The sequence below is a fragment of the Coffea eugenioides genome, chromosome 2 (assembly GCF_003713205.1).
Source record: "Coffea eugenioides isolate CCC68of chromosome 2, Ceug_1.0, whole genome shotgun sequence".
NCBI classification, from domain to species: domain Eukaryota; kingdom Viridiplantae; phylum Streptophyta; class Magnoliopsida; order Gentianales; family Rubiaceae; genus Coffea; species Coffea eugenioides.
The window spans coordinates 77,031,831-77,055,135 of NC_040036.1; the positions used below are offsets into that span (position 1 = coordinate 77,031,831).

Here is a 23,305-nt window from a genome sequence, read left to right on the forward strand (position 1 = left end):
CCTACCGTAAACAAGAATCAGGTGTTCTTTTATCGGTTAGTGCGTGTGTCAACCGGCATGTATAGACATGTTTAAGAGTGCTCAAGCCCACATAACACAATCATGCCATAGCACAGGAAGAGCATATGTTGCATTGCCCAATGGGCAGGTTAGCGGCTGCAGAATCATCAGTACAACCAGGAATTTTTAGCTTATCATCATACAAGAGGTGAGAAATAAATAAATAGATAAATACTGCAAGACAAGATAACCTGAGTTGCCAGGTAAATATTGTTCAAATGAGGCGGACGAGCTTGAACAATAGCTCGATAGGCATTTCGTCTTCCATCTGTGCTCTGAAACAAATGAACCAATTTAGAGACCAATTAGCTGGAAACAGTCTGTAAGGGGTTCAAGTATTGAAGCAAACATGTTCTCAAAAGTAGTACCCCAAAGTCAAAGAAGAAGTTTGAACGATCAACCATAAATAACTCCAATGCACTTCTTCTCAAGAGATATCTGAATAGGAGTAAGATCACAAGTGAGATCTCTACATTGTAAATGGTGCATAAATCCACTTTCTAAACAAATTTTGCAAGAGAGAAATAAAAGAAATAAGGAAATCGAAAACATGATAAAAGAGTGTCACCATCAAATTGTGAGAGAGAGAGAGAGAGAGAACAAGGAAGAAGATGATAATGAACCACTTATTTGATAAGAACAATGGGGAAAGAAAAATGCATCAAAGTGTAACTGCTTTAACAAGATAAAGCTACATGTGTGTGTGTGTGTGAGAGAGAGAGAGAGAGAACAGGAGGAGGAAATGAATACAAGATAGCAAAATACTAATTAGAGATGAAAGAAAATAGCTATGTGAACAGTGTCATCGAGGAATGGCATCCCAACAAATTATGATATGCACCACACATATCAGAAAAGACATAAAAGAGAAAGAAAAAGAGCACAACACGTCAAAATCATTTTAGATGCTCTACTAGAAATCTGCGACTAATATATTGCGATATTGACAGGGTTAGAGGAAAGCAATAGAGGCAAATGGACATGGTCCAGCTGCAGCATATATAGGGTAAAACATGAAATAAAATTATAGACATCTTACCTTCTACTATATATTTGATGAAGAGAAGATATTAACCAGCTTCGATCCTTTTCTTCAATTTTTGTTTCATTTCTGCAGTCCAACCCATCCCCAGAAGTATTACTCTCACTGCTATCCACAATAAAATTGATTCTTCTTGTTGTTATCTGAAAAAGAGCATGAATTCATCAATTAGCACAATTAATATGAGATAATCCTCATATGCATGCATCCAAACCCTGAAATCCAACCTCAAAGTGCTCCATCCTAGAGTAATGTGCATAGGTTGACTATACCGTGCATTACAATTCTTTACCTTCTCTAAGCATCGTAATTGCCTATGTAATAGGCCTAAAATAAAATACCGACAAATGGTAATGTCATATCAATTTGAGAAATATCCATGGAATTTTTGACATCAAGGTTGGACAGATCAGAATAAAGATAAAATATATTGTATTTCTTGGTCTGTCATACAAGTGTAACATAGATATGGCAGATCCAATGGAGAAAACGAATCCATTAACAGTAGTATCATTTAGGAAAAATCACTTCCCTTGTCTTGTCCTACATTGCTCAAAAATTCTGCTTAGTACATTGTCCTAAATACCAAAAGTGAAGTGAAATGGGATGACCATATAGGAACCTTTTAAGATTCCAAGAGATATATTTCTAGGCATCAAAAAATTACTATCTTTAGCTCTACATGTGCAAATCTAAATATATATTCTCTAATTACCTCAACCATATACACCAAGCTCACATACACATTGTAGCAAACGATGATGTGAGTAGAAACAACATACATTCCTAGTTGCCATATGCTGCTATTAAAGATAAAGATATGTTGAACTTACTTGAAAAGTCCCTCTTAGTATTTTTAGTGGGCGAACCATTGATGAAGGAAGTTCAAGGACAATTCTTTCATCATGTTCACTTGGAACATAACCTGGGGCAACTACGGCTGGATTTTGTGCCAAATCTTGGTTGTTTGTAACAGGGGCATCTCTTGACTCCAAAGATGTCCTCAGGGGCTGGTCTGCAGTTTCAGTTATCCTTGACTGAATGTCACCATTCAGGTTTGTGTGTGTTGACTGACCCCCAGGATTGGCACTGTCCTCTTGGTCATCATCTGCATTCAATACCTCGATTGAGATAGCCTCTGCAGCCAACATAGAGGCCTTAGATGGAGTTACAACACTATCTTTATCTTGCTTCAGCTCTGACGGTTCTTCATAATTTGCAGCAGCACCAAAATGATCCGATCCATGGTAATTTCTTCTCAAGTATCTCCTCATCCTTGAAGAACTTTCCATAAAATCCAGCTTCCAGAAGATCTGAAAGTCAATAGTATTAGTTACATGTCTGAGGTAAAAATTGAATCAGATGAATGAAACTTTAAGTCCAGTCACATACACGTTGCGGATTGCACAAACGATTACCAAAAGGCCCAAAGAGGCATTCCATATCTATCAAATAGTGAATCAGTTTCCGCCATTCCCGAATTCCAGTGCATAGACGATGGCGAGAAATTACCTCAACTTGCATGCGTCTATCAACCTGAAAAACACAAGAAGAAATAGTAAACACATATACATTTCTTTCGTTTAAAGAAAGCCGACAAAAAAGAAAAAGAAAAAGGAAGCAGCAGGTGAAGGTACACAATTTAAACCTCCAATCTTTGCATGTTTCTTGCTAATGCTAAACTTCCAACAAGGACAGCAATAAATTTATATGATAGGGCATTAAAATCTTTGCCATAAACTGCTTTTGTATCAACTGACTGCAAGCATTCCATCCAGGCAGTCCCCATGGCATCAGAAACATTCCATCGCTTTACACGCCCCATATCACTCTTATTCCGACGCTGTGCAGAGGTAGCCATTGCCACAGCACTGAGACCTCTTCCAGAACCAATTTTTGCATTGCGTTCAAGATCTCTTGCAGCAGCCAATGCAGCGGCCTTTGCTGCAGCCTTGTCCTTTGGTGCGGCAGGAGATTTACTAGGTGCCTCCAGAGGCTTCTGAAAGCTCGAAAAAGTATGAAGCCTAGTTGTTTTACGCTCGAGCAATGACGAATCACGCCTGAGATGACTAGTTGTTGCAGATACAGTTGTTTCCCCACCAGCAGCTCCAGCAGCAATCATCGCCAAACCCATAGCAGCAGGTGGTGATGCAAAAGCAGCAGCCCAGCTAGGAGAGATCATGGCAAGAGCAGCCTAGATAATATGAAGGTGTTACGATTGTTGGAATCACAGATAAGTAAATAATCATATAACAAATTACTAGGAAAGATAAAGTCTATGACAAAGAAGAATTGCATATTACATGATTATGCATTAGCAAAGAATTTAAGATATCTCCTTTTATGTCGGGAAAGAGAAGACTAAATTCAAAGATACTAACTACTAATATGTTCAAAGCAACTACCAGAATTCTTGATTAAATGAGATAGATAGAAAGATAGATAGATAGATAGACAGAGAGAGAGAGAGAGAGAGAGAGAGCACATCTTTTGCTGAACAAAAAGCAGCTGTCATTGGCAACAATTCTTGGGGTGAAAATTATTCGACATTGTTGAAAATATACTGAACTACATTGTCTTCCTACTTTTCTGGGCCAAGGAGAGGGGGAAGGGAAGACTGAAGTGACAAATTTGTGGTTGTTAGGAGGAAGGCTTTGCCAACCAACAAGATGCCCCTTTGTGGTAACAAACTACAAAAAGCATGTCTTTCAGAAAAGGAAGCAGATGGATGAAACTTGGTTCAGAAACTGAAAAATGATTCAAAAAAGCTTTTCTTCCAACTTGCTATGTGTCCATTGAAATATGACTGACTTCCCTGTAACTCTTCTATGTGTCGTCGTAAATAACCATGATAAGTGACAAAAGTGCAAAACAACCAACTCCCTCCAGCCATCGACTCTTATTTATTTAGTTATTTATTTTAAGTAATTTTCTGCTGGGAAGATAACTTCTACACAATATTTATGAAAAGGATCAATTACTCCTGATATGGACACATTCGCCTTTGCTGTACATTTTGCAAAGCTGATTATGGAACATGATTGTAAAGAAAAATCAGAACCAGCTAAAGCTACTATTGGGTAGATTCAGATTATAGCTTTTGCGGCTATAAAAATCTAACACCCAAATGCAAAAGTCAAAGAAAATATTTAAAAAAAAACTATTTTTCCATAATCAGAATCTAAAATCAAGTTAAATAATCAAATGAGAACAGCAGGAATGATAAGTTGCGGCCTATAAAACTCCAAAGTAGGAAATGTTATAGCATTTCAACAAATATAGCAGCCACCATAATGTAAAATGGATTAGAAATTGTTACTACCAGAAGCCTACCGAATTGATTTCAACTGTAAAAGAAGAGGAAGCGCTCTTCAAGGGCAGAGGGTAAAACATCTTATGATGCATTTAGGTCTAGACCCAAATTACATCAAAATAGAATTTTCCAATTGAAATTAGGATATAGCAGAGGTTAGTTCAGCTACCTCAATAGGCAAAGCATCTGCAGCCAATGCACGGTCTTCTAGAACAAGAGGATTCAAACCATCAGCAGTAGCAAGTTCATAAATTCCAGCCAAAAGGGGTCGCCACCTCCTTAAAAGAGCAACAAATGGTGGCAATATTGTCTCCAGATACTGCTTACGCAGAGGAATTCTATCCCTGCTGACAGCATGCCACACCTGCAATAGACATGCAATTTTCACCAAAAAACAACAAAGTGAACCAAATGCTTGTGTTCTCATAAAGAAGCAATGACAGTTGAACCCCAGCACCCCAAGATGACATCAAGTCAATTCAAACAAAAGCAGCTAACTATATTGCAGGGCTGACCTCAGAATACAGAATACATGCTGCAACCAACACTCTCTGCCTCTTGGACTCAGAAACTGGCATGTTGAGGACAGGTGAGAGCACACTGTACATATTGAGTGACAATCAGTTTGACACCATGGATTTGGTGAAAAGAAAAAATTGGCAAGTCACAGGCAAGAAAGCTGAACAAAATGTCCTGCTAATAACTAAATCATCAAATTCATGTCATTAAATAAACAGTAATTAAATAAATAATTAAAAACAAATCAAAAAGCCTAATTAAGCAATTGAACACAATGCTGCACAAGTCTCCCAGTATGCTGTTCAGATTTAAAGCTTCCAACTAAGCAACCACTCCCATACTTCTGTCACAATCAAGTTTAAAGGACAATTTATAAAAAGTCTATGAGTTGAAGGTGTTACGCATCTTATTACGTCCTTTATCACAGCCAAGTTAGTGAAAATATACAGTCACCAGATTCTGTAACCGAAATTGGAGGCAATAGTGCAACACCAAAATTTGGCTAGCAGGAGACCTTTTACTTATGTTTCCTCAAATATCAAAGAATACAAATGCTTCAAGAAGCCTTTTATTTCCCAAGTGTGCACATTTTGGGACTAATGGTCTACATTCTGAAGGAAGGATAAGAAAGGAATAAAAAGATTAAGAGATGCAAGTCACTCGTATGATTCCTCACACAGACTGAACTAAACAAGAAAAACAAAATTCAATTCCGACAAGTCGTAGAATGCTGAGACAAAACGTACAGGTGGATTCACTCGTAGATAAGAAAAAAAAGAAATGATGCTGAAAACTTGCAGAATATGATCTTCCACCTTTTCCCCTTAATCTATTAATTACTTTCAAGCTACCTCATGATCTCCAGTAATACTCATCATTTAGTTACATTAGACTGATGGTGGTGGATTGTACGGTCCTGACTGTAGATGGAATTATGTGTAAAAGGAAGTGCTTTTAGCTTCAGCAACAAGTGTGCATATTGATTTACATATCTAATAATGCAACTTTCAGCCTACAGATTAAAAAGCCTGACACTGAAATTTGCAAGTTAAAGGATTCAAGGCTACTGTGACTGGTACATGAAGGGCAGGTGAAAATAAGCCAGAAGTAGCAGAAAGCCATTGATCACCAAGAAATAGGAAAAGCAAACATTTTAGAAAGACTGTAGCTACAAATTTTAACAAAGTAAAGGAAACATGATTAACAAATAATAAGTACATACAAACATCAACTAGAAATAAGAACAGAAAGAACTGGTAGAATAAAAACAGGACCAGCATAGCAAATACCTCCACAACAATGAGGATCGCGGTTTTCTTGATGACATTCGAGCATTGACGTCAAAAGATGCAATATTACTTGTTTGTCGACGTGAAACTTCTGATGAGCCATCCTCCACATCTACGAGCATGCTGTCCTTACCATCATCATCTTCCCTCAACGAAACAAGCACCATTCGAAGCATGCACAAGAAGGGTTGATCACTGTCTAGTAACTGGTAAAGCAGAGCCATGCCCCCCATTCCAGTACCAGAACCTCCTCCAATACCCAGGCCTCCACCAAGTCCAGACTCATCTAATAACAAAGCTTGAAGCATGAAAACAGACTTTTTTATCAGAGGCAGTTCAATCCAATTGCCATTTGCATCTTTCTCCAGCGCTGATTTCCAAGCTTCCCTGCCACTGCCACCACCACCAAAGGCTGATGCATTGGAAGGTTGGCCAACACCATACCACAATCTACTCCTGTACTTCCATCCTTCAGTTAAATCCATGACACAGCTTCCATAGGACACAAAAGCACAGGCAACTGATTCATAAGGTTCAGCAGCTGCAGCAGCAGTAAGTCGTTCCATAACAGCTGCAGAAAGTTGTCCGTTGGCATCAGCCATAGAAGCAAGAACCTAAGTTGAAAGGAAGAAAAAATGCATTTAACTTTTGAAAAGAAAAAAAAATGTTCGGCAAATCACTGGAACAAATGCTAAACTAGCAATTTGAGTCTCAAGCTATAAAGGCCACTCAATAATAGATAATTTTCTGTGTAAACCTGTAGTGCAGCATATAATGTCTGACCCATAAAAGATTAGCAAGACAATCACTAGAGGACAGCAATATTCATAACGGCATATGAAATAAACTCATCCTATCATTTGTGCTCACGAGGAACAAGTCTCAGAATTTAAAACAGAAAACCACTATGTTGCAGCTTTAAAGTTTGACAGCAGGCAAAAGCACCCAAAAAAAAAAAAACACATAGTTTCTCTAAACACATAGTAAGCATTCAGCATGAATAGCCACATAGCTCATACATACATCTAAAGGTAGTCCTGCAGAATCACCAGATGATGATTTACGTTCAGCCAGAGTTTCTAGAGGTTCTCCAACTATAGTTGAAGAGTGACCCACAGGCAAAACAGTTGAGAGAGGAGAAGGAGAGACAGCAGGGAAGCGTGAAGTCGTATAGATTTTGCTTTGCAAACGCAAGTGATCTTCAACAAGCATTAAGATCACAATAGCATTCTCCACCAAAGCCACTGAAACTTGCGCAGCATTTTCAGCTTCCAACTTTGCTAACTTGGGTGCTAGCCCCTCAGCTGCCACACCAGCAGAAGCCGCAGCAATAACTTGAGTCTGCTACAAATGAAAAGCTTAGAACATGCTCAAGTACCTCAACTTCACTACTAAGTCTCTGAAGTTAAGAAAGCAAGTTGGCAGCAGGCCAATACTAAAAAGACATGCCAGCAAAATTTACACTATCTGCTATGCCTAATAGGCTAAACAATGAAATAGGATAAGAAAAAAAAAAGATAGAAAAATGGCATAAAGGTAACAAAGGTGAAAATATCATGATCTAACATATTTGAAACAGAAAAAGACAAAGGAAAAATGAAGAGAAAAGAACAAATATCACACAATCATTGAGTGCCACACCTGCCTCCTACCCTGCAGGAGAGAGAGAGACTTTCAAATCATGACACTAATAAGAAAAATGAAAAGTTTCAATATATTACATCTCAAATGGTAATTAAAATTAAAAACTGTCCATTTACAACTATATTCACCAATCATTTTCTTCATCTCCAATTAATGTATGTGTTAAAATTATCTCCAATTATTATATTCTTATGTGTGATAATTAAAGCTAACTATATTTTATATGCATATTGGTTTAGAAAAAAAAATCACAATTAATAAGAAGGCAAAAGGTTGTAAACAGCTACAGAGAAAACAAAAGGTTAAATTGATGATTAAATTCACTATATTATGTCATATTGACTAAGAAAACTACCAAAAAAATTGTCGATAATTATAACAAATATAACAGAAAAGGTTTATTACTACTGAAATTGATAAAAATTTGTTGTATCCAAATCATAGTGTTTTAGTATGTATTTTGCTCAGGTTTTGTTGTATACACTGGTTTGACAGAACATAGAAAATTTCCTCTTCTTATTGTCACAATCCAAGTAAAATATGCAACAACTTTGTTTAGATATGATAATCTTCCATCTTTAGAGTTCCATAAACTTTTAATTGCTTTGTGTATAATAAATGTTTTCTACAACTAGCAATTGCTTAATTTTGTTTATTATATGGTTTCTTAGTCAATATTATACCAACAACTTAATTTAAATATGATAATCTTCCATCTTCAGAGTTTTTATAACTGGAGAATGCACAATTAACTATTAATTGCTTTGTACAATTACCAATTGCTTAATTTTGTTCATTATATAGTTCCTTAGTTTATATTATGCCAATAATCAAAGTTTTGCACAAAAATTTAATATATTAAAGGTTTGATATTTTAGAAAAAATATATTCACGAGCAAGGCACGTGAGTTATTACTAGTGAATCAAAGTTCAGTAATGTTGGTGAATGGATGAGTAAATAGAAGCCTAACTATAGATCTACATGAGTAAACATGTCCCGCATGCATTACCTGCTTCCTAGGATAACCAATTGTCCTACTGATGGATGAAAATAAATATGCCATAGCTTACAGTAATATTTAATGCAGAGAAGCTCACTGGATCAACACATTGCTTACTCTGAATTAGAACTTATGCAAGTACAATCATTAGTTGGGCTTCTATTTTCATGCAAAAAGTAATAAGGAAAGTTAATTTAACTTTGAAAAAAATCAACTTAAAAGGGCCTAATAAAAAAATCAACCCCTTGATAAATGAACCACAGGATAATATCCAACAACAAAATAAACCAAGGCAGTATGAGGAGAAAGTTTGACATTTAAGCAGAGGAACTGGAGTTCAACATATGAGGTTACCTGAACCTGAAGTTCTCTGGCAGCAAAGTCTAGTAAGTCACTCAACAGCCTTCTTTTGAACATAGGCAATGATTCCTCACGTCTGTGGCAGGAAAAATAGCATTGAAATTGATGTTTTAGTAACAATGCAAGTATTCATGTTGCTCTTTAATTAAAAGAAAGCTGTTATAATTTCAGGTAAAGAAAATTATAGTGAATGAAGTTAGATGCTGTCTCACACTGTAAGCATGACTGTATCAACAGAAAGCAACCTCACTAGTCACATTAAAGTTCATAGTCCACTAAATAGCTTATAGAATCAGTAGTCAACAGCTTACATAAGCATAAATGTTAGGCTTCAATGTCCATTGAAGATGATTACCTACTACAGAACAGAAAGCAACCTCACTAGTCACATTAAAGTTCATAGTCCACTAAATAGCTTATAGAATCAGTAGTAAACAGCTTACATAAGCATAAATGTTAGGCTTCAATGTCCATTGAAGATGATTACCTACTACAGATGCCAATCTCACAGTGTTTAGTTTCACATGTTAAAACCCCACAAACTGTTAATTCACATGTATAAAATCAGACTGAAAATAAAAATCCGATAAGAAAAAGAAAATAGGGTTTTACTCAGTCCATTGTATCCCAATAACCCCTCTATAATGGCGAAAGTTGACTAGATAACAAGAAACCTAATTTGCTATCATATGTGTAAAAGAAGCAATTACAATCAGAGAAGCACCAAAAGATTAACAATAATGAAGCATATGATGTGGCTAATTGAAGTAAAATTACACCATACCAGGAAAGAAGGTACTAAAGTATTCGGTATATTACAGAAGAAAAGGTGCAACCAATTAAGTCCAACAAATATCATCTAAAATAATGAATTTGCACCAAATTAAGCGTACAAGTGTTGAAATACAAGAGATTATTTCAAAAAGTCCTTTCTTTATGCTTCAACTTAGTTAAGATATACAAAACCTCACCAATTAGTCCTTCATTCCTATTTAATCCTTCTGGAAAATTATAAGTCCTATCAAACATTTTAGGACCATTAAGCCCTAGTTGATAAGCACATCTAAATGATTCTGAAGTAGTTGTTCCTTAACTCCTTTTTTCCATTTTAACCTTTGAAATTCAGAGCTTCAAATGATAAAATCTGGCAATCCCATTTTTAGTTTCTTTCGATATCTATCATATATGAAAAGTAAGGAAGTTCTTATCTTGAAAATGTGCATGCTAGTACAAGCAATATTTCTGATAAAGCAGCAGAAATGATATAAGGTGTCTAGAAAATTTAGAATTTTCCAGTTATTAAGAAATTATATTTTGATATAAGAGAAAAAACTCTATGAAAATGAAAAGATAAAGTAGAGGAATCAAGTTCTACTAAGGGTATGTTTGGTTCCCCATGAAATTGGGGTTTAGAATTGGAATTGGGGCTCCAATTCTAATTCTGTTGTTTGGATTATGCTCCAATTGAAGAATTAGAATTCAATTTGAATTCTATGGGAGTCCAATTCCATGAATTGAATTCTTTACCGGACCAAAAGAATTCTAATTCCAATTTCACAACTAAACCATAAGAAATGGATATACACGCGAATCTAACATGGGTAAAAAATTAAAAGCGGGTCAAATATACAAGCATCCCTCTCTCCTATTCTAATTCACCATTTTTTCTCAGCCGCAAGTGCTCCTGCTCTCCACCATCGCTTCTACCTCTGCCCTAACATTTTGCCGCTTCCACCATCGTTTCCCCTATCGCTCTTCGTTTCAGCCATCCCTCTGCCCTTCGCCTCTCCTGCCACGCATCCACCCATCATCTTGCCAATCGCAAGACTAATCTGAGTGCTCTCTCCTTACCCCTGCCTAATTTTCTCGAATTGGGTTCTTCAGTCTTGAAGGTAATATCTCCTAAGAATTTGCACTGAAATTTGACGTTTTCTTACAAAGCACTGCCTAACCCTTGAGTGCCAGATATTAATTCTAGTAATGGTTCTTGACTTTGGTTTTACAGCCCAGCAATGGCTCAGAACCTACAGTTGGAAAGACCCTTGTTAAGGACGGAGGTCTATTTTTTTATAGAAACTTGGTACTGGATTGGTGTATGAGCAGCATGTTCAATCTTCTTTTTATTGAAGTATTGACATTTTTAGAGCGTAAGCCCCACGTACAACCTTGTTATCATGCAATTTTTGTTCCTAATATACTATATAGTAAAGAAGTCCATGTCTTAATTTTGTGGTGTCAACTTAATGTCAGCTCTAGGAGATAATAAAGCTGTTATTCTTGAGGATGATGAGCAAAACAAGGATAGACGGCAAGTTGCATCACATCCTGGAGGTTTGTGGTCTATTCAACTCCAGCCTTTTGCATATGCAACTCAAAGATAAATACTCTGTATCCCTTGATAAAATAAGTTCAGACTTTAGACAAGGTTTGAAACGTGATATATACATTTTCCCAAGATTCAATATAAAGTTTAGTACTCAATTAGCGCTTAAATTTAATGGATTCTAAAAGTACAAAAGGAGGAAGAAATAAAGAATCTAAAATGCACCAAAGGAGGGAGGAAATGGAGAAAGAAAGAATCTACCGACAGAAAGAAAATGGAGTAAAGAAAATTGAGGTTATTGACATTCAACAAGGGAACTTATTTCATCCTAAAGCTGCATTCTGGTGATTTAATTACTACTTCTGCTGAAGTCTTTAGTAGTGGATGCAATTTTAGTCAAGTTAATGAACTTGTATTTGTCACAGTTGATGGATTCAAATAAGCTGTGGTGTGATTGTTCTCAACAAGACCACAATTTTGGTTTGTTCAAGAAGCGATGGACCATTTTGAGAGATGTATCGTTTTTTTGATGTTAAGACTCATGTCATGATAATTAATGTCATGATAATTAGTGCTCAGCAAGTTGTGAGAATATATGATCTTCAGCATTCTTTGCAAAAGGTCGAAGAAGCTCTCTTGCAGGGACTAGAGCAACTTCACTTGTGCAACCATGTACAATCTGTTTATGCATGTGGATTTGTGTATGTTTGGCAGCACACCTTTCCACTGATAATTTTCTCTTTAAAAATCAACGAATTGCACAAGATGAGATATTTATGGTTTGTTGGTAACAAGTGATGCAGGTTTTTGTTCAAAACTGTTCTTGAAGTTTTGGGTCAAACGTGTCTGCATGAAAAGGCATGTTAATGTGGTCTTGTTAAGAGATACTTTAGACTTCATAGTTTCTTGTTTTTATTTTGTGAATAGTTACTTTCTTGTTCATCATTGTCCAGAAACTTTACTTACATACACAACGAACTTTATCTTGTTGTCTTACATACCCCAATTAGTTTTGTATCTAATATAATTTAATTAAGAATAAAGGAAACAAGAGTAATACTATATTTTTATTTTGTAGAAAAGGAACTAATTGGTTTTTTTCTTTAAAGCTGTAATAACAATTGGTTAAATGCAAGAAAAAATAAATTATTAAAGGCATTAATTGATTTTTTCCTTGAAACTTTAGTAAGAATTAGCTAAATGTTTAAAAAATTATTCCATACGAAAAAGAAAAAAAGAAAATTTTTATGTAAGCAAATGTTAGATGGAAACAATTCTAATTCTTAATGAATTCTTCTCGCATCCAAACAAAGAATTTGGAATTCCAAATGAATTCTATATCAATTCTATGCATTTCCCAAACAAAAGAATTCCAACGTTTTGGAATTCCAATTCCTAGAATTCTAATTCTATAGAATTTCAATTCCAATTCAATTCCAATTCTGTAGAACCAAACGTACCCTAAATGTAATTAGGAATTCATTGCTGATCAAGTTTGATAGGACATGATAATCCACCTTCCTGTTGATAGCAAGAACACCACCATACAATCCAACTTTGCCCACTCAGCAACTATAGACCATCATCCCCATATTCACCATTGAACCGTGGCCTTGTATGTGATTGCAAAATTCCATCAGGATAAAGAGTTTCACAAGGCCAACCAAGGCACAACCAGGTCCCCACTCAAAATCAGCTAAAAGCTACCAAACATCCGACATTAAGAGCCATAATTAACCTGACATCTGTAACTGTTCGACATGGCAAATTGCACTCACATGAAATCAATCGAGAACCAACCATTACTACACTTGCTACTCACTTATCAGCACCATCTCAATGGGACTAAAACAAAATCAGGAAGAAGACCTACTACAAAGTAATAGTCTTTCACTTCAAGACAAAAGGGAACTAAGATCCAAGAGGACAGGAGAGCAAAGTTGCAACATAATATCTCAGTTCATGGGGGACATGTAGTGATCTTTCTCCTGAGAAGGTGAACATCTCAAAAGCACCCCAATTCTCCGCCTCATCCCTTTTACAAATTTACCTGTCCATTTGGCTACTAATTAATGTCTTACTGTTCCCACTTTTCCTGGCCTAAATCAAACACCAAATTCCTATTAGCCCTAAAACCAGGAGTGCTTCTAAGCAACTCATAAATCCTTCTCCACTTTCAGTTCAATGCTTGTGTTTTCTAGCCAATTTCATAAGCAAACCCACACCTAGTTTTCCATAGCTAGTTCACTCATTTGGTATAAACATGGTCTAGAAAACAGTATACCAACATCCACAAATAGCTTCATATAAGAAATCCCCTAAAACTAACAAAGTCAAACTATACATCTCTCAGTTGTTCAGAAGAAACAGGCAACCTTAGGTCCCCCACAAAGGCAATTTAAACCACTCACAATTTTTTTCTTTGTTCTGTTTATGAAGGGCAGATGCCAGCATAGAATGAGTAATCTCAAGCAGCCTATAATCTGCCAAACAACATCCGTCCAAACTTCAACACAACTGGGGTAGACTCGCTAAATCCAAAAGAAGTATGTAGAACAAAAACCAGTTCAATAACCTAAAAGGGTACTCCACACCTTTAAAACCCCTTCTGTGTCCTTTCCCACCCTAAAGAATTCTTCAAAAGTATCATTCAAAGCCAAAGTTTCTTTCCTCTTCTTAAATAACCTGACTTGATCATAGCATCTCAGGAGGCACACAAGGTAAAAGCACAAAACTTTTTGGAGTTTCAGGATTCTAATTACTCAGGACAGAGTACCATAGCACTTAAATGCAACATGATGTTCACATGATGCAACACCAACCCCAAGATGCTATGAATTGCATTAACATGGGATAACCACAGCCCTCAAAGGTGTTTACAGTCGTTATTAGTTCAACAATAATATCACTCACACATGATTGAAGGCTTCAAATTACCAAATACATATAAACAAGAAGGACATGTACTTGGAGACATGCAAGCAACAGAATGACTAATTTCATTAGCTTATACAACCAAAAGGAAGCCACAGTTGACTATTAGAGGACACAAGAATATAGGAACGCCACTAAGATTACTAATGTTCTTTCCAAGACAAACTTAACATGGAAACTAGGTCCAATCTCAATATTGTGAATTCCTACTGTATCTTAGACCTTCTGAAAATCAGTGACCATTGGAGGCAGTTAAAACAAACAACATAAGTTGATATTTTCTAACAATTTCAGAAAGGTAGAACTGATATGTAGTGGCACCTGATTCTTTGGTCTCCTGTGCTAGAACCACCCACCATCGAGAGCCACTCTGCACAATGAATTGTAGCTTCAATATCCTGTCAAAGCGAAGTATTCAACGAATAACATGAATGAAGCGGAAGGAGACAGAAGTTTAGAAGGTTATACAGAACAGAAAGGCTCGTCAGATACCAGAGGGAAAAAAAATCAAACATACAAAAACAAAGGTGAAGCTCACAGAATTATGTCAGGTAGCAATCAAGTTGAGAGGCACTTTGATAGGCTACTACACCTTAAGCAACAAAATACTACATTTTGTTCTCTTTTCTTCCATAAACGAAGTACTATATTGGCAAGCAATATAAGATCCAATGCCAAAATTAATGAGGCCCTAGTCTCCTTTATTGACTCTAATTAATGGGTCTATATATAGACAACATTTACATAGGCCCTGTTTGACAACTCAATTCAGCGCTTAATGGGTTCAGACCTTAATATGTTCAGACATGTTTGATAACCAAAAATAGAACGTCTTAGGTTCCATATGAATTAGGTATTTTTTGGGGTGTTTTTCAAAAATTTTTCTATGGCAGTATATGTGAAAAACTTTTACTGTAGATAGTTAGATGTTTTTAGAGGTAGGTTCCACATGAATTAGGTATTTTTTGGGGTGTTTTTCAAAAATTTTTCTATGGCAGTATATGTGAAAAACTTTTACTGTAGATAGTTAGATGTTTTTAGAGGTGTTTTTGATGATGTATTTTGGGATATTTTAGAATTCAAAATTGTTTTAGGGCATTTTTTGAAAATTGAAAATAATACCACCCCCTCCCTCCTCTCTCCCCCCTCTCCCACTTTCTCCCCCTCCTTCCTCCTCCCCTCCCTCCCTTCCCCCGCCTCCCCCATCCCATCTGATCGCAGCCTCTGTTTGGCACCCCCTGTTTGGAGCATTTTAAAAAGATTTTTCTCTTTTAAACTGCCTTCTATAGTAACTTGCTAAAAACACCCTAAAACACCTAAAATAGATACTGAACAAAAACACCCCACCATCACCTCCACCCTTCCACCGCCACACCCCCTCACTCATCCTGTCCTAGGAGGGGTAAGGGATCAAGGTGGTGGTTAGGAGGTGGTGGGGAGGATTGAAGGGGAGAAGGAGAGGGGTGGCAGGTGAGAGAGGGACAAGGAGAGGGAAAGAGGTGTTTTGGACAAACACCAATATATCATAAAACATCTACAATAAGCTCCAGTAAGTTTTAGACAAACACACCAAAAACCACACCATCTAAACAGACCCAAAAATCACTAACAAATGTTTATTTATTAGGTAAGTTAAAGAGGAGATGGCAAACTTTGCCATTGCCTTGATATACTTTATATAGGATACTGATAGAAAAATGATCCAATTGACAGCCTGCGGTCATCTAAATATCGCATAATGTGTCAAGTACACTTGCTAACCTTAAAAGGGAAGAAAATCCGTGAATAGTAAACAAGAGCCTCTAGTTATATGGATCGAAAGATTTCAAAACATGCAGGAGCAAGACATGGTTGTCTTCATGAATCAAAATGCTTTGTGAAGCCAAATGCAGCGAAAGTTAATTACAAATTTCTAAAAACTTTGATGGAGTTTCTCATTTAATTAGTTAAAAAGATGACTGCCAGTTTGTCCTTAATCTCGTTTTTCATTTGCCCACTCCATATTTGATGGACCAGTATTTAGCTTCTGCTCTTCAGCTCTCCCTCTCCCCCATTTAAATATCATAGTTTAATTGGATAAGGTGTCAAGAGATTTTTAAAAAAAAAATGTGGAGTCTTCCATATTTGTATATTAGAATCTAAGGAGGTAGTAAAGCACACGTATGACGACTAAATATCATGGACGTACAAGGTATTTGAAGAAAACAAAAAAATTAACTTAAAGTAGGCAATATTTTGGTATGCACTAAAAAGCCAAGACACTCAATTTAGGACAAAGGAACTATAATATTTCTTTGGACTTGACTTGAAATAGCAGCAGTCCATATTCAAGGAAAAGTTTGGGGTGGGGAGGGGGAGCAGCAAATGTTTGACAAATATTTTATTTCGAAATCTTGTTCCTTTAGATAGTACAAGAAGCACCAGTATCCAATTAAATCATATATATACATTGGCAGTTCTAATCAATTAACTGAAAAATGTCATACTTTCACGTTAGGAAACAGATATGAGAGGGACGATGGGGAGCATGCCCCAATTGAAAACAGGACTTATGTGGTACATGAAGGGTCACGTTAATCAACTTACATAACAATCCATGACACATTCATTGAACTAAATTTACATGACAAAACAAAAATTAAGCCATCGAACAACATTAGCATGCCTAAAGGTTTTAATGCTCATATTCATCCTCAACACAATCCCATTAAATGTGTATTAGTTGTCTCTACCTCCACCTATTTGACATGTTGAAAAAGGCCCAAATAATGATGCTGTAGATATTTTCCATATTCTCCAGATTTCAACTTGAATTGAGTATTTTAAGTGGACCATTATCTAAAAAAACATTTTCTTCAACTACTTCATAAGATAAAAAGAATAAAAGATAACAACCCCTTTTTTTGCCAAAAACAATAGCTAGTTTAGATCCAAAGCATTTCAACATCCGAATTCTAATTAAAAAAAATCAAATAATGGTTATAATAGTTGATGTTCTTAAAAATATGTTTCAATTGAAGCCCAAAAATCTCAAGAATATTTCTATCATCCACATCTTAGTTTCTGAAGCTTATGATCTTATTATGTTACAAACTGGAATAAACAAAACCATTGCAATTTTAGAATTAACTTGAAGAACAACAAACAAATAATGAAATGTCTTTTAGTCCAAAGATGTGGTAGTGCTGGTTGAACCAAAATCTGAATTCCAAAGAATAACAGAACTGTACATATAAAGAAACAGATCAACACTACAATGGTAGAGTATACATCAGCACATAGCCATTCCACTAACCAGAGAAGTTTAACTACCCAGGATTACAGCTAAAATGTGTTTCAACATTCAATCGTTCTCCAATGATAACCTCTGAAGAAACCAGAAGCATCATATTTCTCTCACATAGTTCAAACCCTTTAGGGAATCTCTCTCACTTTAGAACTACCAATCTAGCTTAGCCAAATAAAAACCATAGGATATCCTGAACCTATTTCAAAGAGGTCAACTAATCATCCAGTCTGCAAAAGTTAAACCAATTTCTCAACTCATGTTGTGTCAGACATTATATCCCTCCTTTAAAGCTTTCACCAAAGATCATTAGGCACCATATTCAACACATATGATAAAAAAAAAGTTTCTACTTTAGATATAAGTTTCTCTACTCCACTGATTACTTTATATGACAAATGATGATATAAATATTAAAGAAAAAAAATGCTTAGAATCAAACAGCAAATTAGTACAGCCAAGAGAATGCTTAGAATCGAATAGCCCCATAAATATCCAAAGTTGAATATTTGTGACTAAAAGAGGATCTTAAATCTCCAAAATAGGAGAAGTCAGTCATTATAGACCAATTGATGAAATAACGATTGAAGAGAAATGACAATGAATGGTCTTTGCGGCCCATCAGTTGTGAACTTTTGTACCCATATTAGATTTTTTTTTCTTTTGCCTTCATCTTCTTCTATATTAAGCCCATATGTTGGATATCTCACCCCAATACGTGAGTTTAAAAACTTTTATGCATATGTAGACATAGATGTTGCACATACATGCGTAGAAATGGGCATAAAAAGTTTTATTCTAATTCGCTAATTTTGGAGCTAAACAACACATTTTGCATGGCCAAGCTGATGGTAAATTGAAATCCAATATTTCAGGTTCAAGTCAAGCAAAATTGATTTGAGCCTTATTAAGCTCCAGCACAAGCAATTTGTATAAATCAAATAGTTACCATTCGCTAGCCTATCTTAAAGAGAACTCATCCGACCACATTGATAGAATCATCTCATCTCTTTGGTACAACCAATGATTCCCCTCGTCTACTAATCTGCCTAGATCTGGATGTTCCTTTACCTTCCAAATTTTCATTGTAAGTGGACATGGTAACATCACAAATATATATAACCACACATATGCAGATACAAACTCACACATGCACAACAGATATAAACAAGAGATTTGAAACAGAATTAACCTGCCATCCATCCTTCTGGCGCATTGAATACTCTAATATGATTATCAGGAAGTTGTGTATAAGGTCTTCCACATCTTTCAGGCTTGATGAAGTTTCAGTTGTAACAACACTTGTCTACATAAGAAAGGTAGCCCCCAGGAAAAGAAGAAAAGAAATGGACATGTCAGATATACACAAAAATTAGAAGAAAAGCAGCCTCTGCACCACTTCACGAGGGAAAGAAGAAGCAAAAAATACTTCCTAAATTCGTTTACTAAGACGTCATCAGAAACATTAAAGATTCAGTAAATTAAAAAGAAAAAACAAATAAGCTGAAACTATTAGCACTTATTGCTACCTCATAATTAGATATAAGAATTTCCAAAATCCACTCAGGCCATTCCTCCATGGCCGTCAAGCTCCTCCTATTCTCCGGATGACTGCAAGCCAAGATTAGGAGATCCTAAAATTGAGTAGAGAACAAGCAGGATGAGAAACTGAAGGACCAGGGAAAACCATGTCTAAACACATGGTTAAGGGAAAATTGACCGAAATTTACAGACCTACTCTATTGTAATACTTCAGTCTGTTATGATATAAAATCTGCACTTCCTCATAATCTATCCATCCTATCCACTACAGTGGAAATTCATATATCTTACAAGCATCTACAGGAGCAAGAAAGCATTATTTTGCACCTATGATTCCTTCCAACACATTTTAGCCCTTATATCCATGCGAACAATCCATTTTAAGACTAAAAGAACAAAAAGCAAGGACACATGCATGCTTACGTTCTCACAGGCCTTCCATAATTGCTAGTGGTTAACAATAAAATAGAAACAACAAAAGCCATAACATGCTAAAGATGATCAATATGAATAATGTGCTTTAGAAGTCATTTGTATGGGAAGATGTAAGAAATAAAATTATGATAATTCGGTCATATCACATACTACCAGAAACTATGGGATTGAATTGAAGATGGAAATAGATATGTGGAGCATTACCCGCATCTGAGATGATGTTAATATTCAAGTACAGAATATCCAACGATCATGAAATCAAAAATAGTACAAATTCAGCAAACTTTATCAAGCTTGATTTTCATTTCATGCCATACGAATTTTCACCGCATGCAAAATTATCTTAATAACGTCAATTCATTGGATCAAACTCTATGAAACTGAAAGAAAGATAAGATTGATTAGTTAGAGAAAATGCAAAATCCAACTTAATACCTGAAGTGCTCGACTTTGAAATGTCTTGGATGCGTATGGAAGTGACCGTAGAAGAACTAACAAAAGCTGTAAATGCTCAAAGCGATGACCAGAGTCATAAAAGTTCAGTCCATCATCTGTTGAAGGAGCATTTAACTGCAACATAAGGATCACACCTTAGATCCTTCTAAAACATTCTCCTCAAGCACTTTTCCAGTGTCAAAGTTAATCAGTACTAACAGAAACAACAACAATAATGATTGTAAATAGTAGTAACTACAACTAACAATTACAGTCGTATTAATAACGAAAACAACAACGCAACTATATTAATCTCTTCTGGCAGTAATACATCACCTCAACTCCTATCAACACAAGTTCTTCTACCTATAAAAAGATGAAAGAAAACCTCTACATTTTGTTCTAAAAAAACTAATGCAAATCATTACAAACTCGGTACAAGTAATGTCGAGGAAAGCAACAATCATCAATATTGCTACAGTCAAATGCACAACCATGCTCACCAAGACCCAATAGCAATTGCATTTCTCTAAAAACTAAAATTGCCATTCTAGTTGCAGTGCAGAAATCATTTCACCTAAATGCAAAATGATTATTTCAGACAAATAAGCATAGAACTCATTTAAGACAACTAGAAAAAGCGAATATTAGAACATTTCTTCTACATGGCTTCAGTAGAAAGGACGATGCTAAGAAATTTGGTACCCTACGAATATGTTTTTGGCATATATGTTTAGCTGCGAAAATCTTGGGAAAGAGAAAAAATGAGGTAAAAAATTCAAAACCAGGAGTCATAGAGCAAGTCATACCGAGGCCCCTAATAATGCTGTGTATACTCTGCTAGTCATAAGCCTGTTTGGTGCTGCTTGGAAAGCTCTTTGTAAAGCAAAAAGTAGAAGTGAAACCTTGTCATCAAACATGGTCCCCCCTCCCTCAAGCAAACCAAGAAGATTATTACTCATATCTGGAGGAGCGTGTGTACCAAATTTCAGATGTCCTGATATAACTAAAGCACCTAAGATGTTAATAATGCCAACAACAATGCTATCACTTTTGTCTGCATTGTATACATTCTTTCTTGCATTTTCAGCACTTATTGAAGAAGTGATGCCACCTAAATTCCTGAGGAAAAGATACTCAGATACAGATGACATCCTTTCAATGGTAGAAGACTCAAGTTTCCCTTTTTCAGGTGAAGCTAATTCATTTTCCTCCATATGTCCTGTATTACCGATGCGGCTACTTTCCAAAAGTCCATCTTGATTGTTTAAATCTGATTTCCCTGTTGAAAGAGATTTTTCATTCTCAGTCGATAATTCTGGTTCATCCAGGTCTCCAGCTTTTGCTTCACGCTGCAATAGGACTAGAAGGGTTTCTATACCACCATATGCCATAAATGCCTCAGAAAAGGTCTGAGCCCTGGATGCGTTGGGCTGTACAACCAACCTATAGATGAGATGCAATACCCTGGAAACCTGTAGGCATGAAAAATGAGATACATGCAAACCCAGTGATCTAGCAGAAAATGCTGGGACTAACAAGATTCATAGTTATGAAGTTTGAATCATTAGCTAGAATCAAAATTGTGGATGCTAACATATCTGAGCTTCAGGATGAAATCCTCAATCTCAAACTTAAAAGGCCAAACTGATATGAAAATCAAGTAGTTTGGAAGTGAGAGAAAAGAAACTCTGACAGCAGAAATATTTTAAGCACTTCAAATAATTACACCACAGATCAAATAACATGTCCAGTATGCTTAAAAACGTGCTCCTAACAACAAATAGAGAAGTGCAACCAGCATGCTCCAGCCATAGCATAACAAGCAAATGCAACTGATTATCCAGATTCATCAGGACACCTTATCTTTTCTACTAGATCAACTTAAAAGATATATGAGCTTCTCTGACAATACTTGAGAATAGTAAACATAGTGAATAAATTCAAGTTTACAGGTGTTGATGACTTGAACACTGCTAATCTGACGGAATTGATAGAGTAGAAGCAGTCAAAATTTGCTTGCATAATATTCCACTGAGTTTATGTAGGCATGTAGACTGAAACAGTCAGGACCAGTAGCAAGATGCCTTCATCTCAATTTACACCATTTCCGAGAGTCAAATAGAAAAGAGAAGGAAAGGTACGATCTTCGTAGGTATTCGAACTAATCAACAGAGTGGCATCACAAGAGAAGGGCAAAATAAGCACACAACTCCCAAATATTACTCCCCAATCATACCTTTTCCACTACTAACCTTTGATAGACAAACATATGCTAAGACCCAAGGTTTTTCAACTAGATACAACAAAATACATATATGATCATTGGAATATAGGTATACATGTAGTCAAGGGAACCAGAAAAAATAACATTGAAATATTATTCCCCAATCTCTAAAGTTCAGAGTCATAGTTTTCCACAGCTAATCTTTAATAGGTTGGTATATTCTAACATATCAGATTCTCCAGTTCAAAAGATTAAATATCTATACTATACTTAAAGTTGGAGCCTTGGGTTTGGTGTAAACAAATTTTTGTCACTTTTTAGACTTCCATTTTTACCCTCACAAAGCTTAATTTTGCATGCTAACCAAAACCAGTTTTCAATCTGACTACTAAAGCACATGTTGCCAATATAACCATCCACAAACAGTGTAACCAATAAGATATTTATAATCTCAGTGAAAAATATCTTAAAAATCAAAATTTGTAATAGTTCATATAAATTTATGTAATGTAAAATTTATCTCTAAATTGCACACACATTGGGTGTGCCCTTAGCACTGGTATACATGAAACATCAACACATGTACACGTGTGCGAGCGTGCAAGCACAAGTAGGTATATATGTAAAATCATCTGAACCAAGACATCAGTACACCATATCTCTAAAACAGAGGAGTGCAAGTTGGACATGTCATGAGGAATAACTTAAAACAGACAGGAAATTGAAAAGGAAAAAAAAAGTGAAGGAATATATTCTGGGATGGATTACGTTGAGCTCTACAGCAATAATAACAAAATTTTTCAATACATCTTTTTTAAAAGATAATGCTGGGAGGGGAAGGGGGGAAATTCAGCCCCATAATTGAGTTAGTTAATACCCAAGGCATCTTAGAGTG

At 35.9% G+C, this 23,305-nt stretch overlaps 1 protein-coding gene and 1 long non-coding RNA gene across 2 annotated transcripts in view; one reads left to right on the top strand and one right to left on the bottom strand.

Moving 5' to 3' along the window:
- The window catches only part of LOC113760854 (BEACH domain-containing protein C2), a 36,563-nt gene that overhangs the window by 8,320 nt on the left and 4,938 nt on the right, over positions 1–23,305 (bottom strand). Inside the window, exons 4-19 of the mRNA XM_027303588.1 lie at positions 20,993–21,658; positions 20,184–20,318; positions 19,301–19,405; positions 18,964–19,077; positions 14,807–14,883; positions 9,223–9,304; positions 7,247–7,564; positions 6,224–6,837; positions 4,931–5,015; positions 4,585–4,779; positions 2,751–3,296; positions 2,495–2,638; positions 1,936–2,415; positions 1,100–1,245; positions 429–498; positions 252–335 (exon numbers count right to left, since the gene is read on the bottom strand). Of these exons, the coding sequence (XP_027159389.1) occupies positions 252–335; positions 429–498; positions 1,100–1,245; positions 1,936–2,415; positions 2,495–2,638; positions 2,751–3,296; positions 4,585–4,779; positions 4,931–5,015; positions 6,224–6,837; positions 7,247–7,564; positions 9,223–9,304; positions 14,807–14,883; positions 18,964–19,077; positions 19,301–19,405; positions 20,184–20,318; positions 20,993–21,658 (3,861 nt within the window). The remainder of the gene's footprint in view (positions 1–251; positions 336–428; positions 499–1,099; positions 1,246–1,935; positions 2,416–2,494; positions 2,639–2,750; positions 3,297–4,584; positions 4,780–4,930; positions 5,016–6,223; positions 6,838–7,246; positions 7,565–9,222; positions 9,305–14,806; positions 14,884–18,963; positions 19,078–19,300; positions 19,406–20,183; positions 20,319–20,992; positions 21,659–23,305) is intronic.
- LOC113760855 lies at positions 10,902–11,560 on the top strand. Its single transcript, XR_003467106.1, has 3 exons — positions 10,902–11,120; positions 11,234–11,375; positions 11,479–11,560. It is a non-coding gene; the product is annotated as an uncharacterized LOC113760855 (long non-coding RNA).